Raw genomic sequence first — 13,921 nt, 5'->3', positions numbered from 1 at the left:
GAAGGACGGCACTTACGATTCAACCGGTATCGATTTGTTGGCTGAGTTACTTAGAGCACATGATGGCAGCCCGGACAAGTTCAGCGTCCAAGATGTTTTCAGTATCGCCCACGGCGCTGTGTGAGTTCATGTTCGAGACCAAAGGCCGAAGTGAGTATACTGACGTTTCGATAGGTTCGCAGGATCCGACTCAACTGCCTCGACAATGCAGTCATTCTTCTACTCCGTCCTGAACAAGCCTGACGTTTATGCCAAATTGCAGAGGGAAGTCGACGAGGCACAGAAATCAGGTCAGCTGTCCGAAATCGTCACCTACGCTGAAGCCCAGAAACTGGACTATTTCCAGGCCTGTTTGAAAGAGACCTTCCGGATAAGACCGGCTGTCGGCTTGGGTATCTACCGCAACGTGCCTCCTGAGGGTATCATGATCGATGGCAGGTACTACCCCAAGGGCACCGAAGTGGCTGTGAATGGATGGGTGTTGCACCGTGATAAGTCCATCTTTGGCGAAGATGTCGACGAGTTCCGTCCTGAACGTTGGTTCGAAAAGGACGCAAAATTGATGGGTGGTCATCTGTACAACGTAAGTGTCACCAGATCAGAAGTCCGTCAAATCTCTGAAGTCGCTAACTCGAAATAGTTCGGAGGTGGCAGCCATTTGTGCATAGGGCGAAATCTTGCACTTTTTGAAATGAACAAGGTTTTGATCCAGATCTTGAGGGAATTCGACATCAAGCTTGTACACCCAGGACGACCCTTGGAGTATCATTCGACCTTTTTCGTTGTCCAAGAGGGTTTGGAAGTATATTTGAAGAAAAGAATCTAGGGTGGACATCTGATAGTTTCAGCGCATTAGTGTTGGTTGCAATATCTAACCATTTGGAAATGCAAACGTCTGTTCTGCAAGCATCAAAGAGCCATAGAACATGGTATTATCTCCCTCACGAATAACCAAACCTTTGTGCTATCAGTGACCAACACATGATTGGGTCTCGGTGCTCTAGGTAATGGTTTCAACTGTCAAGATAATGCACCAAGAGCAATGTCGCGATGAATCATTGTGAGCCACACTTGGTTGTTGAAAGTAGGCCCAATAGTGGCAACTGCTGATGAAAGAAGTACTCATCTGCAAGGATCTGTACTGAATAACACGATGTCCTTCTCTGCTGAGTTTACTCTCACGAAGTCAGACCGATCCATTCAACGCAAACATCATGCGGAACTCGTCTGCAACTGCGCGGAGTCTTTGGCCCGCTTAACAGGACCCGCGTCTCATGAACTGATTTGATCTTTCAGGCGGGTCGCGTGAAACGGAGTCAACGTTAAGTCAACGACGCACACTTTTGTGAGTAGGCAAGTATTGTGAAAAATACATTGCAATGGAGAGAACGAAAAAGTGTAGAGGAGGTGATTCAACTAGGAAAGATGCTCACGTGCAAGACCCGTAAAAGCGGCACCATTTTCTCCGCATCAAAATAGACCCGCCTCCGAAAGACTTTTTGAGACTGCGGCAGACCAGAAGCTAGAAACAAAACGTTGATGTTGTGGCAGTAACGTTTCCGACCCCGATATACGCCTTCTTTCCAGGAACCATGTTGTTAGAGGAACAGAGATTCCTCCATGAGGATCTGGAGCGCCTGGAGCAAGCCATTTCCGAACGTGTGGCAGAAGACCCGAGAAATGTACGTGCTTTTAGAATATCTCGAGATACAAACACTGACGCAAACCCACAGATTAAAGACAGACTCAACCGGGACCATCAAGTCAACAATTTCCTCGCGCGAGTTCAAGAGCAGTCCAAGCGATTAATCAACATCTACAAAGATGCTGGTGGCGAGCGACTCAGAGAAGTCCAAGGTCTGACGGCGGGAGATCCATTCGACGAATTCTACAAGCAACTAGAGGAGGTCAAGGACTTTCATCGTCGATATCCCAACGAGGCCGTCGAAAATCTCGAGCGCGCATACAAGAGGAGACGACCTGAGGAGGGTGAGCCTGTGGTTTCGGAGATTGACAACATGTTTACCGGGGAAGAGTCAAACGGTCGCTTCCTCGATCTCACGTCGCTACACGAAGACTACCTCAATCTACCTGGTGTGAAGCGTCTCAGCTACCTCCAGTATCTCGACAACTTTGACGCCTTCGAAGCCCCACGGATGCCCATCAAGAGACAGAACAAAGTGACGGATACTTACCTGAAATATGTGGCGGATCTGGCCAGTTACCTGGAGGGTTTCGTACGGCGGACGCGACCACTGGACGATCTCCAGAAGATCTTTTTACGTCTCGACAGAGATTTTGAGACCTCCTGGGAGGCGGGCACCGTCCCAGGTTGGACGAAAGAAACAGCACCGGGTGCATCAGCGACTGCTGGTAGTGGACCACAAACAGAAGGCACGGGCGCGGGAATATGGTGTTCTGACTGCGAAAAGGAGTTTAGCAATCAAAACGTGTACAAGGCCCATTTGACGGGCAAAAAGCACATTCGCAACGCCGCAGCCAAGAAACCTCAGACACAGACAGCGAATGGACAAACCACAACAAACCCCTCGGCGGCGATCTCCCTGTCCGGCACAAAGCTGAAGGAACGAGTGATAGCGTCCCACGAACACCGCGTGCGGGCACTGGCAGACATGCTGTCCAACGAACGCAGCAACACGCGGGTCAACGTCGAGCGCAAACAGGGCATGACGGAGCGAGAGCGGCAGGCGGAACTCGACGCCCTTTTCGCCGAGGACGACGCTGCGGTGCTGGCGGCGTCCCAGCGCGGCCATCGACTCCACACCGGCGGTGGCGACGACTCCGGCTCGGAGTCCGACGGCGACGAAAAGATCTACAACCCCCTCAAACTCCCCCTGGCCTGGGACGGCAAACCCATCCCGTACTGGCTGTACAAGCTGCACGGTTTGGGGGTCGAGTTCACCTGCGAGATCTGCGGCAACTTTGTGTACATGGGCCGGCGGGCCTTCGACAAACACTTTAGCGAGGCCCGGCACATCTACGGCCTCAAGTGCCTGGGCATCACCGGCGCCGGCACCGGCGGGTTGAGTCTGTTCCGCGAGATCACCGGCATCCAGGACGCCCTGGCCCTCTGGGAGAAGATCAGGCGGGAGAAGCGGGACCAGGAGAGCAACGAGGACAGCGTCGTCCAGATGGAGGACGGCGAGGGTAACGTCATGCCCGAGAGGATCTACCTGGACCTTCAGAAGCAGGGCATCTTGTAACAATAGCTTGGAATTTGTACGGGTCGACGTCGTTGCTCCAACCAAGAAAGTGCCATTTTGTCCACCATGCGAACAGACAGGTTAGGATGGGCTTTTCACAAGAATTAATCTGATACCCCTTTGGAGACCTTACTCTCTTTTAAAACCATTGAACCCCTAAAACCCCCCCATCCTTGTAGGAGCGAGTAGTTTCCTGTACTGTATTGTTCTGTATGTAAATGCGAGAGTACAAAAAGCTTCTGAAGAGGTGAGTGGTTCAAGTACAAGGTGACGGGAAGAGATAAATGTACCTATTAGTAGGTATTATTCATATTCATTTCCAACACGCTACTGAACCACCGTAAGAGTATCAAGGTATGTTGCTGAGAAACGACGATATCTTGAGTAAAACTGTCCAAAAACGCAAAAAACGCAAAAAAAAGCACCAAATCATAACCGAGTCAAAAGCACAACAAAAAGAAAACACCTCATGTGTCTGTCCTATGCATCAACGTCGACGGCATTTGTGGCACCACCGTCGCCGCCACTACTGAGTCTCGTCTTGCCGTCAGCGGCGACAACGACACCATCCGAAGTGCGGGCGCTCCCTGTGCCGCCGCCATGATCGTTGTTTGTCGCGGCCCCATCGTCGGCGGCGGCGCTCAGTCTAGTCGACGCCGCCCCGAACGGACCGACTGTGGCCGTGGGAGGAGGTTGTAGCAGCTCGCGCCCCTTTTCCTCCTCCTCCCTCTCCAACAACTTTTCCTTTTCCCTGTCAACCACGACGGCGTTCTTGACCTTTTCCAACAACTCCCATCCCTTTGCGCCGAGCTGCATCGCCCGCTCAACGATCTGGTCAAACAACTCCTCGTTCTCCTTGTAGAAGCCGCACAGCATGAGTTTGCACAAGCTACTCGTGGCGGTGGCGCGGACCTCCTCGACAAAGTTGGGGGATAGAGCCTTGATGAAGGGTGAGAGGAGACTCGTCATGTTGGTGTTCGTGTTGGCGTTGCCAGCCGCAGTGTTCGTCTGTTCCCCATCTCCTGCGGAGTCCGCGTTATTGTTGTTGGGTGATGCGGCGCCGCCGCCGCCGCCACCTTCGACCGTCGTGGGTTGTGACTGAGATGCACTGGGAGGGCCTCTAGCCATCAAGATGTCACACAGGATCTGAAGCGCCATCACTTGCAAGGTCTCGTGACCCTTTTTGAGCAAATGCGTAAACAGACGCATGTTCTCGTCCGCGAGCTTCGGTTCGAGGAGGCAGCAGAGACCTAGACACTGCACGCCTCTCTCCCGGATCAAGACCTCGTGAGACCGGACGGCCGGTATGACAAGGTTGTCAAACATGGTGCGAAGGTGGATGTTGGATTGGAGGTTGCCGGCGACGTTCTGGAGCATGCACTGCGCTATGTGCAGACACTTCATATTGATCACGATCTCCTTGATGGCCTGGGCCTCTTGCTCTTCTTCCGAGAGGTTTTGGTTCTTCTTGTTCTTGCCGGTGGAGCCGTTGTTGTTCTTGGGCGTCGCGTTGGAATCCGGGTCGCTCACTTCGCTGCGGGCGGACACGAAGCTCGCATCATCGTCGCCGTCGGCGTCTGCACCTTCCTCTTCTCCCTCGTCGGACACGATGTTATCGTGAACCTCGGCGATGGCTTCGAGGACGACGGACGTGAATTCTCGCTCTCCCGCGGCGTCGGGGTTGCAGACGAGGCGAAGTGCCTCGACCGCGAGCCGGGTGCACTCCTCCGGAAGGTCCGCCATGGATAGCGCGTGGCGGAGTAGCGAAAACATCTTCCTCCGACCGACCTCGTCGGTGTAATCGAGCGTCTGGGCGATGTAGAGGAGTTGTTCGACTATGAATTCTTGCTCGGCCTGTTCGGCCAGCTTCTCGTCACTGTCGGTTTCGATGGCGTTCTGGACCTTGACGAGTAGCTCGTTGATGTGTTTTTGCAGGTGGAATCCGAGTCTGGTCACCTCTGGCATCTTCTCTTCGATCATGACTTGATGCTTTTGATCTTGGGACTGCTGGCAGAAATCGTTGAACGTGCGTGCCATGAAGGCCGATTCCGGAGTCAAAGTGTCCCAAAACTCGTCGTCGAAGGTGACCGCGTCCATGTAGTCAGGCCGCCCCGCCCAGAATTCTTTCATGGCTTCTCGACCGACGCCGGCCTCGTTGCCGGTGTTCAAGGCGTCTATCCTCTCAAGAAGTTCCAGAAGCGCCGGAATGTTGGGTGGGTAAAAGCCCTTTTGTTCTTTCTTCTCTTCGTCACTTTGCTCGCTGCGGGAGGCGACGCAGTCCTCAATCCACCGCGCTCGAAACAAGTGGGCGGCGGCTTTGCGGACCTTCTCGTCGCGGTCTCTCAAACCCCACCTCAAGAGTTTTTCTCTCATGGACAGGGACAGGTGTCGGAAGTCACCCAGGTTCGGCAGGAGGCGTGAGTACAGTGCCCGACGGGTCGGTCCATCACGGTCTCTCGCCCTTTCGAGAAGGTATGGTAGTGTCTTGGGCGTGACGGGCAGGTTGAGCAAAAGTGCCCTTCTGACGTCGGCGTTGGTGTCATTCTGCAACACATCCAGGAGCTTCTCCAGCAAGCCTGGGGCCACATCTTCATCGGAGTCTTGCTCTTCATCCTCGTCCTCCATCTCATTCTCCACCAATCTTCCCAGTGCCAAAACTGCCTCCAGCCTGATCGCAGGCACTTTGTCCCGTAGGCGCTTAATCAGTTCGTGCCTGATCACCTTGTACAGATCGTCGTCGATGGTGCTCAAAACTCCCAGGATTTGCGACACCAGCTGTGTGGCTCTGTACCGGACGGTTTTGTCTTTGGCACATAGGAACGGGAGCAGCGCGAGAAGTATGGACGACGTGCTTTGGTTGGTCGCTTCGGCCGCTTCGAGATACACAGTGAGGAATTTGATGACTCTGTTGCCTGCAACTTCGGATTTGCTGACGTCCAAAAGACGGAAGATGCATTGCTTGATATGCGCCTCAAAATTGGGCGTGTTTTCGAGTCGGCGAAGGCGTTTTGCAAGAGTCTTGTGCCCAACAAGAGATCTCTGCGCGTCAGAAAAGATCTCGCCAACCGACATTTTGCTTAGTTGAAAGATCTCCTGTGCTTTTGAGGTTGTCGCCGCCTTGCTTTGAGGGTTATTTACACTCGAAATGGTTTGTTTACATGCCTCCCCACACTAGCCAATAGGACCACGACGGTCCTGCATCTGCTTGGGTAGTCCGGAGAAACAATAATCCGGAACCTTCCCTTGTGAAGTTTACAAGGGGTTATTCGGTACATACTTTGTTGTCACTTTAGTGCATCTATTCGTTGATCTGGATATTTGTGCGCTGATATGTTCAGATCAGTTTACGGAAGATTTATTGATATCGATATGAGTTCGTTCTCTTTTTCGAGACTCGATTCCGCTCTTAAAAGTGAATGTCTTTTGCGAGTACTGCGAGAGAGATATCTAAGTATGTAACGCGATAATTAATGTTATGTTCTACAAGTGTCTACCCTAGCATTCAGTCACTCTATGCGAGATCCAATGCAGTAAGGAATCAACTTTTGGCTGGGTACTAGTACCTTGATCTCAAGTATCAATGATTTTCCAGACCTTTTCCCAGCATCTGAGTGGCATCCTGTCCATGTTCCCCATCGCCGCCTTGAAGTCGGCCTTTAAACGATCATGGCACACGCCGACCCTTGTCGCCACGAAACATTGCGGATTGATCTCGGGCAATAGGATCGAAAAGCCAAGATCGGAGATGTTCCCTTTGAGAGAATGGCTCGACCTTTGGATAGCACATGCACTTTTGTAGCTACCGCAGCCCGCGCTCCGACGCAATTGATTCAGGATTTGATGTGAGGCTCATCCCATATTTTCACGGGCGAAGCTCTACCCTGTCAAGGAGAAACGCTTTGGAGAATGGATCAAAGACGCTCGCGACTGGAATCTCTCCCGAAGTCGATACTGGGGAACATCCATTCCGCTGTGGCCGAACGAGGACTACTCTGAAGTCATTGCCATTGGTAGTGCTGAAGAACTGAAAAAGTTGAGCGGATATGCTGGAGAAATAATCAACCTCCCTTGAGACACAGTCGATGAGATCACTATTCTAAGCCAGAAGGGCAATAGGGTTCCGAACTATCCATCCATAGGCCCTTTCAGCAAGGCGGAGGATATAGACAGAACAAATAAAACAACAAGTTTTCCAAGTAGTCCGGTAGTAAGTAGGGACTCGAGACTGGTAGCCATCGTGTTGACATGTTGCAAGCCACATCACGTGGACAACTGGGCGCCACTTCACTTGGCGCTGTGGCTTTATTCCACCGGACGCCTCGAAGTCATCGCCGGCCCTTAAAGGGTCCAAGTCAGGGGGTCGAAACGAGAGCAGAAGCCATCGCCATGCGTCTTTAGAGTCGAAGATAGGTTTTCGGGAGCATGGCTAACTATGAAGCATCCCACTCACTGGCCCTTCAGCGATCAAACCCAACCTCGCTACTGTGCAACTCTGGAGAAAGCGCAGATCTGGTGTGTTCACCAAGTGGCAAGATGGTTAACTAAATCTCCGACACAAGCATCGAGCGAGATTAAACAGCGACGACAACAATCTTTTAATGATTTGTGGACACTTTGCAGCAAGCGAGCACACAAATATTGCACTGTATGTTGATAACCCTACGGATACTGTACAGGAATATCCGTAGTTTCAGTGCCTTGTAGTAGTGAAATAAGGCGGCGTAGGCAGTGTTGATTGTCCACCCTGTGCCCCAAACTCCCTAGATGCAAACCAAACAATGGCGAACCCAGGAGCCAGAGAGTGCTTCCCTGCTAGCAGTCGATCATACGGTCCAATGCAAGCCTGGCAGATGTTAGAGGTCCAGTCTTGCAGGTACGAAGGCTAGAAAACGCGAGGCCACTAAAAAGTACTTGGCTTGACTTACCCCTGTCCCGCGCTGAGGCTTTCCGCCAACGAGCGCCTGAAGGTCCTCCATACACGATAGTTTCTAGGTACTAGCATTGCCGTAGTGAACAAAGCAAGCAAAAGCCGTGGATTATTACCTGCTGTTGTCACCGCATCGAATTCGCTTTTGGTCTCCAGGGTGAAAATACTCTACAGCACTTCACTTACTCCATAACTACAACCACTCAGCATTTCTTCTCTTTTAGCTGCGTTATCAGATCCTCGGATCTTCGTGGTCCCCTGACGGCATACCACTTCGCGCGTCTGCATCCCCTGCCAGTGCCACAGGACAGCCGTTCGACTGGTCGAATCATCCTTCAGTACTCCCGTATCTGCACCCCGGTCACCTGCATTGCCTGGTCGCGACGACGCCCGTCTGACCTAAACACCTTTCAATCCTCAATACCTTGGAGATGGACTGAGCGAGCACCTCTGAGGGTGTTCAATGTCGAGACACTCGGGCTGTATGTGAAAGAGAAGGCTTCCCTCATCACACTGCCCGCGGGCTCCGAACGGCCGTTGTAACGATGCCTTACCGACAACATCCAACCTCGACCGCGAGCCAGTCGAAATATTCTAATCCTGTCAGAACCGATGACTCGGACAATGGTGGTACGAACTGCATGCAAAGCAGGAATGCAGCAGATCAATCCTGGCTGACCACGTTCAATCTTGCAGCAGAAAATCTCCTACCGAAGAAGCCTCCCTCGGCCTTCCCAACTTCGTCCGCCTCGATAGCTACACGACGTGATGGTGGTGACAATGCCAGCACCGCGTCAACATTTAGTTCCCGCCGAAGGCAGTCGTCAATACCGAGCGCCAAAGCTCCCATGGGCCCGCGTCCACTGGACCATGGGATGGGGAAAAGGTTGGTGGTGGCCCGTACGCTCTACCCAAAACACCTTCCTCGACTAACTCCTGCCGTGATATAAACAGGTCCGTCAGCAACTCTATGACGCCGCAGTTCAATTCCTCACGAGGCCCGTCCGCCGTCGCCTCCCAAGATCTTTACACCCGCGAATTATCCATCAACGACATTTCTCGCTTCAGCTTCGCATCCATACAGGCCAAGCCGTCGGCGCAGGAAGAGGGGGATGGATCTCTGGACTTTGGCAACTTCCTCGAACCGACTTTCAACTTCGATGACTTCCAAGACACGATAGTGGGCACAGAACCCAATCTGAACAATTTCCCACTTCCCCGAAGAGGCACTTCCATCAAAAAACCTCCATCGTCAGAGACACTTTCAGAAGGCAAGAAACCTGCACCACAACCCGCCATTCCCGTGCCCTCACGCAAAGGGCAGGGGACAGTTCCTATTGCTAGGAAAAATTCGACGGCATCTACAGCGTCGAGAAATTCCGGGGGCTCGGCGTCGATGACCGGTAGCACACAATCAGGACTACGAGGGAGAAGACAAAGCCATTTCCCGCCCAATTCGTTCAATAACGCAGGCACCACCACGAAAGCGCCTAGGAAATCTGTCGGTCCCGGCACATTTATCCCTCCTGGATTAACGGACAAATCAGGAATGAAACGAAGACCCAGCGCCGGTGGAAGAAAGTCAAGCGCAGAAAGCATCAAAAGTCTACCCGTTAGAGGTGTCAATAGAGCAGAAGAAAGCGGCTCTGAAGACACAAGAACAGGTGGCACAATTAAAGGACGAGCTTCTCTAGCACCCAAGAGGCAAGCGTCAAAAGATCTACTCACGCCATCAAGAACTCCTGATCCCTTAAGGTCAACACCCAGTGCCCATCATACTCCAACCAGAAGAAGTGGAACTCCGGGAAGAACAACAACACCAGGAGGTAATAGTGATCGTAACCGTCGAATATCAGTAATGCCCCATCATGCAACGGGTTTGGGTGCCAGAACTGTAAGCCCAACTGATGCTCGACGGAGGCAGAGGATGTCCATCGTTCCTCCCGCACCACCTCTTCCCCAGAGCCGAATCTCGCAGGCACCACCCACACCTCAGCCGGACCCAGTGCCTCAACTACCGTCTTCAGACTTGCAATCACCAGGAATCCCAAGTCGCAAGAGTCTGACACCATCATCTTCGAGAACTACACCAGATCCAAACCGCAAATCATACAGCTCTGGGCAGTCTTTATCCTCAAATACCAGCTACAACTCGGTCAAAAACACTGTCAACAACGTCGCTAGGTTATCTCAAGTGATGAATTCTTCGAGACTCCCAACACCGAAACCTCGCCTCGATATCTCTACCAGCAGTAATTTCGAGCTGGAAGTACCACCCGTCCCTGCTATACCGAAGGCGTATGAATCTCCAGGAAGTGAACAAGACCAGCCATTCTTCTCGGCCAGATCATCGAGTCTGCCACCGTTTGATGCTCCAATTCCTGTGAGTCCGATTGTCTCGAGTGTTGACGACGCTATGAAGGCGCTGGAAACGCCCCGAGTTCCAAGCCCGCCTCCGAATATGCCCACGCAATCTCTGCAGCCCGAAACAGAGCCAAAGCCAAAGCCACAAGCCAAGGCAGGGAAAAAGAATGTTCAGAGCCTCCGGTTACCTCCTCTCAATTTGCTTCCTCTGAGTACACCAACATCTGCAAAGATCAAGTCGCTCAATGGAAAATCAGAGCTTGGTGAGAAACCTGGAACACCCCCGGGAAATCGTGCCATAATGAAAACTCCGAGTACTCCAATGACTGCATCCAAGGCCAGCTTCTTCTCCAGAGGGCACAAGTCTACCGACGAGAGCTTAACATTACGAAGTAGTACTTCACATCATGCTCTTCGATCAGACGAGTTGCGGCCACCTAGTGACATCAGCCCAAGTTTGCCCGCATTCGCCTTCGAGGAAAAGTCCAGCAATCGGAACATTTCACCTTTTATTTCGTCATCCGTCCCCAAACCAGATGAATTCTCAAACTTTATGCGACCCAATTTTATCACGGAGCAACTGCATAGAAATCCAAGTCAAGCCAAGCCAAACGGACCTAGAGCCCCGAGCTTTTCTGTTACACCCAAAGCTGAAGTGACACCAAGTCCTGTTGAGAAGCAGCCTGAGAGCGAGTCTGTATTCTCCACTGCGGTACTGAGGAGAAAGTTGAGCCGCAAGAAGAGTGAAGCAAAGGCGGTAGAGCGCAATGTGCAAGAGGACGAGCTGGCGAAATATGACAACATGCCTCCTCCCAAGCTTCCAGCCTCCGCCAGTTGGACAAACACCAACGCAAACAGCTCCAGTCCTCAAAAACCGTCCTATATTAGATCCAGACGTCAGACCTCTACTTCAAGCATCAAGCTCGTACCGGAACGACAGGACAGCATTGATAGTACAATATCAACGACTCGTCCGTCGATGGAGGCAACCAGGACACTTATGATTCATTCCAACAGATCAGGCTCTTTGTCCGCGAGTGCTCCTAATCTGCTAGGCCCGAAAATCATTCCACCCAAACAGGAGCCAGCTCTAGATCGAGATGACATGGCTGCTGAAGATGAAATGAAGAAGTTGGCTCACAAGAGAAAGGATTTCGAATCTGCTGCACGCCAACTTGATGCCCTGCAGGCCAGAGCTAAGCCTGTTCGCCGCATGCCCCATGAGACTGCGTCACGGATCTTCAACCTCAATATCTTTGAGCGTGGCGAAATTGTCGACTATGCTGACATATATTTCACGGGCACATTGAGCGCACGAAAAATCGTGGGCGACTTGAAATCTGCATCCTCAAACTTCGGCTATGATGATGAGCGAGGTGACTACAATATCATTGAAGGTGATCATCTGGCCTACCGATACGAGGTTGTCGACGTGCTCGGAAAGGGTAGCTTTGGTCAAGTCGTCCGTTGTGTCGATCACAAGACCGGCATTCTTGTTGCCGTCAAGATCATCCGAAACAAGAAAAGATTCCACCAGCAAGCCCTTGTGGAGGTCAACATCCTCCAGAAGCTGAAAGAATGGGTAGGTGAAATCGTGCCCGCATTATACGCTTCGCTAACGTATCTAATCAGGACCCTCACAAAAAGTATAGCGTGGTCAATTTCGACCAAAGCTTTTACTTCCGTGGCCACCTTTGTATATCCACCGACCTACTTGGTATGAACCTTTACGAATTCATCAAAGCTCACGATTTCCGGGGATTCTCCCTGAAACTTATTCGACGATTCACGAAACAACTCCTGCAAACTCTGATTCTTCTGCAACAACATAAAGTCATTCACTGCGATCTGAAGCCTGAGAATATCTTATTGGCGCATCCCATTCATTCTGAAATCAAGGTCATTGATTTCGGCTCTAGTTGTTTCGAGAACGAGAAAGTGTACACCTATATTCAGTCGCGGTTTTACCGATCTCCCGAAGTCATTCTTGGAATGTCCTATGGCATGCCGATAGACATGTGGAGTGTCGGATGTATTCTGGCGGAGCTCTATACTGGCTACCCCATTTTCCCTGGCGAGAATGAACAAGAGCAGCTGGCTTGTATAATGGAAGTCTTTGGCCCGCCCGAAAAGCACCTGATCGAAAAGAGCAGCCGCAAGAAACTTTTCTTTGACTCGATGGGCAAGCCACGAGTGACGGTTTCCTCGAAGGGACGAAGGAGGAGACCCAGCTCGAAAGACCTGAGACAAGTCCTCAAATGTGACGATGAGGCATTCCTCGATTTTATCGCGAAGTGTCTGAGATGGGATCCCAGCCGAAGAATGAACCCCGCGGAAGCAAACAAGCACGAGTTCATTACTGGTGTCAAGATGCCCAGTGCCAGCCGGAGAAACCTTTCGGCCGTAAATACTCCCATCAAAAGAGTAAATTCTGTCAATACAGCCGGCGGAGCCAGACCTCTGCCACAGCCCCCGTCTAGCACCTTGAAAGCCCCTGGAGGAAATCGACAAGAAACATCTCCCAATAAGCCCGGAGCAAGGCGCCAGTCGACAATGCCTCCAGCTTCACAGGGAACATCTCAGGCGAAGAGAGCCTCTCACGCTGCCATGGCCTCTTCGACCTCGAATCCCAGCTTCACGCGATTGACTGTCGGTCAACGGACCATGAGTGGAAGATCTGACCTCGCCACTGCGGCTGCCGCCGCAAGCTTGGTCAAGTAGGACCTCGACCAAGCACCAGGACAAGAATTGTCAAGATCGCAACCAGACTGGAAGGGAGGACGAATTTCTTACTATCATTAATGAATATATAAAGATCAGCATAGCAGATATGGAAGTTTACAGTCGGCCGCACACTGAACAATTCTCGCCAAAGGGGGATACCGTTCGTGGGGTTTTCATAATTCTTGAAGACGAAACGGAATTGAAATGCATTCGAGGAATTTGTCGAGTTCAAACATCATATACCCAACGCATGCTCGTTGTTTTTTTTTTGATTCTTGGGAGGACCTAGTCTTATTACAAGGAAGACCAAAAAAAGGATCGAACTCTAATTTTCCTCTTGTCCACGTCTATAACTGAACCTTGGCCACTCACTTATCACTTAAAGTGAGTGGTTTCGAGTGAAAAGGGCATGAATTCAAAGACATGAGCTTTGACTTGTTCACTATGGTGATCATTGTTCCAGAGTACTGCCGAGTATTGTGTCGTGTGTCGCGTCCCCCCCAAGTCACACACAGCCTTGCTGTTGAATCGTTGCCATGGAGAGCGTAGTTTTTTTGACTCCCGTCCAATACGAATTTCACAATGACGATAACGGTCGGAAAGAAATCCATGTACTTGCTGATCAACGCACTCGGTAGTATTTCGACTTTGACCACGGAGTTTTGCTCTTTTTTCCCGGAAG

The 13,921-nt window shown here is 51.5% G+C and overlaps 3 protein-coding genes across 4 annotated transcripts; 2 read left to right on the top strand and 1 right to left on the bottom strand.

Annotated features, from left to right (window-relative positions):
- Positions 1-1,550: 1,550 nt before the first annotated feature.
- Positions 1,551-3,356, top strand: PV06_08463 (uncharacterized protein). Its single transcript, XM_016409800.1, has 2 exons — positions 1,551-1,682; positions 1,734-3,356. The coding sequence occupies exons 1-2, from the start codon at positions 1,593-1,595 to the stop codon at positions 3,222-3,224; spliced, it is 1,581 nt and encodes a 526-aa protein (XP_016260108.1). The 5' UTR covers positions 1,551-1,592; the 3' UTR covers positions 3,225-3,356.
- A 140-nt stretch (positions 3,357-3,496) lies between these two features.
- PV06_08462 (uncharacterized protein) lies at positions 3,497-6,337 on the bottom strand. The gene has a single exon (XM_016409799.1). It carries the CDS (start codon positions 6,294-6,296, stop codon positions 3,705-3,707), a length of 2,592 nt encoding a protein of 863 aa, XP_016260107.1. The 5' UTR covers positions 6,297-6,337; the 3' UTR covers positions 3,497-3,704.
- A 1,966-nt stretch (positions 6,338-8,303) lies between these two features.
- PV06_08461 lies at positions 8,304-13,657 on the top strand. 2 transcript variants are annotated; one of them, XM_016409798.1, is made up of 4 exons: positions 8,304-8,781; positions 8,848-9,037; positions 9,106-12,097; positions 12,148-13,657. In XM_016409798.1, the coding sequence occupies exons 1-4, from the start codon at positions 8,697-8,699 to the stop codon at positions 13,234-13,236; spliced, it is 4,356 nt and encodes a 1,451-aa protein (XP_016260106.1). In that variant the 5' UTR covers positions 8,304-8,696; the 3' UTR covers positions 13,237-13,657. The 2 variants fall into 2 exon arrangements, with proteins under 2 accessions (XP_016260106.1, XP_016260105.1); XM_016409797.1 differs by having other exon boundaries at positions 8,304-9,037.
- The last annotated feature ends 264 nt before the right edge of the window (positions 13,658-13,921 follow it).

Source organism: Exophiala oligosperma (genome assembly GCF_000835515.1).
Source record: "Exophiala oligosperma strain CBS 72588 unplaced genomic scaffold supercont1.8, whole genome shotgun sequence".
Classification (NCBI taxonomy): Eukaryota; Fungi; Ascomycota; class Eurotiomycetes; order Chaetothyriales; family Herpotrichiellaceae; genus Exophiala; species Exophiala oligosperma.
The sequence above is the reverse complement of the archived record's forward strand: the minus strand, read 5'-3'. Positions and strand labels throughout refer to the sequence as shown.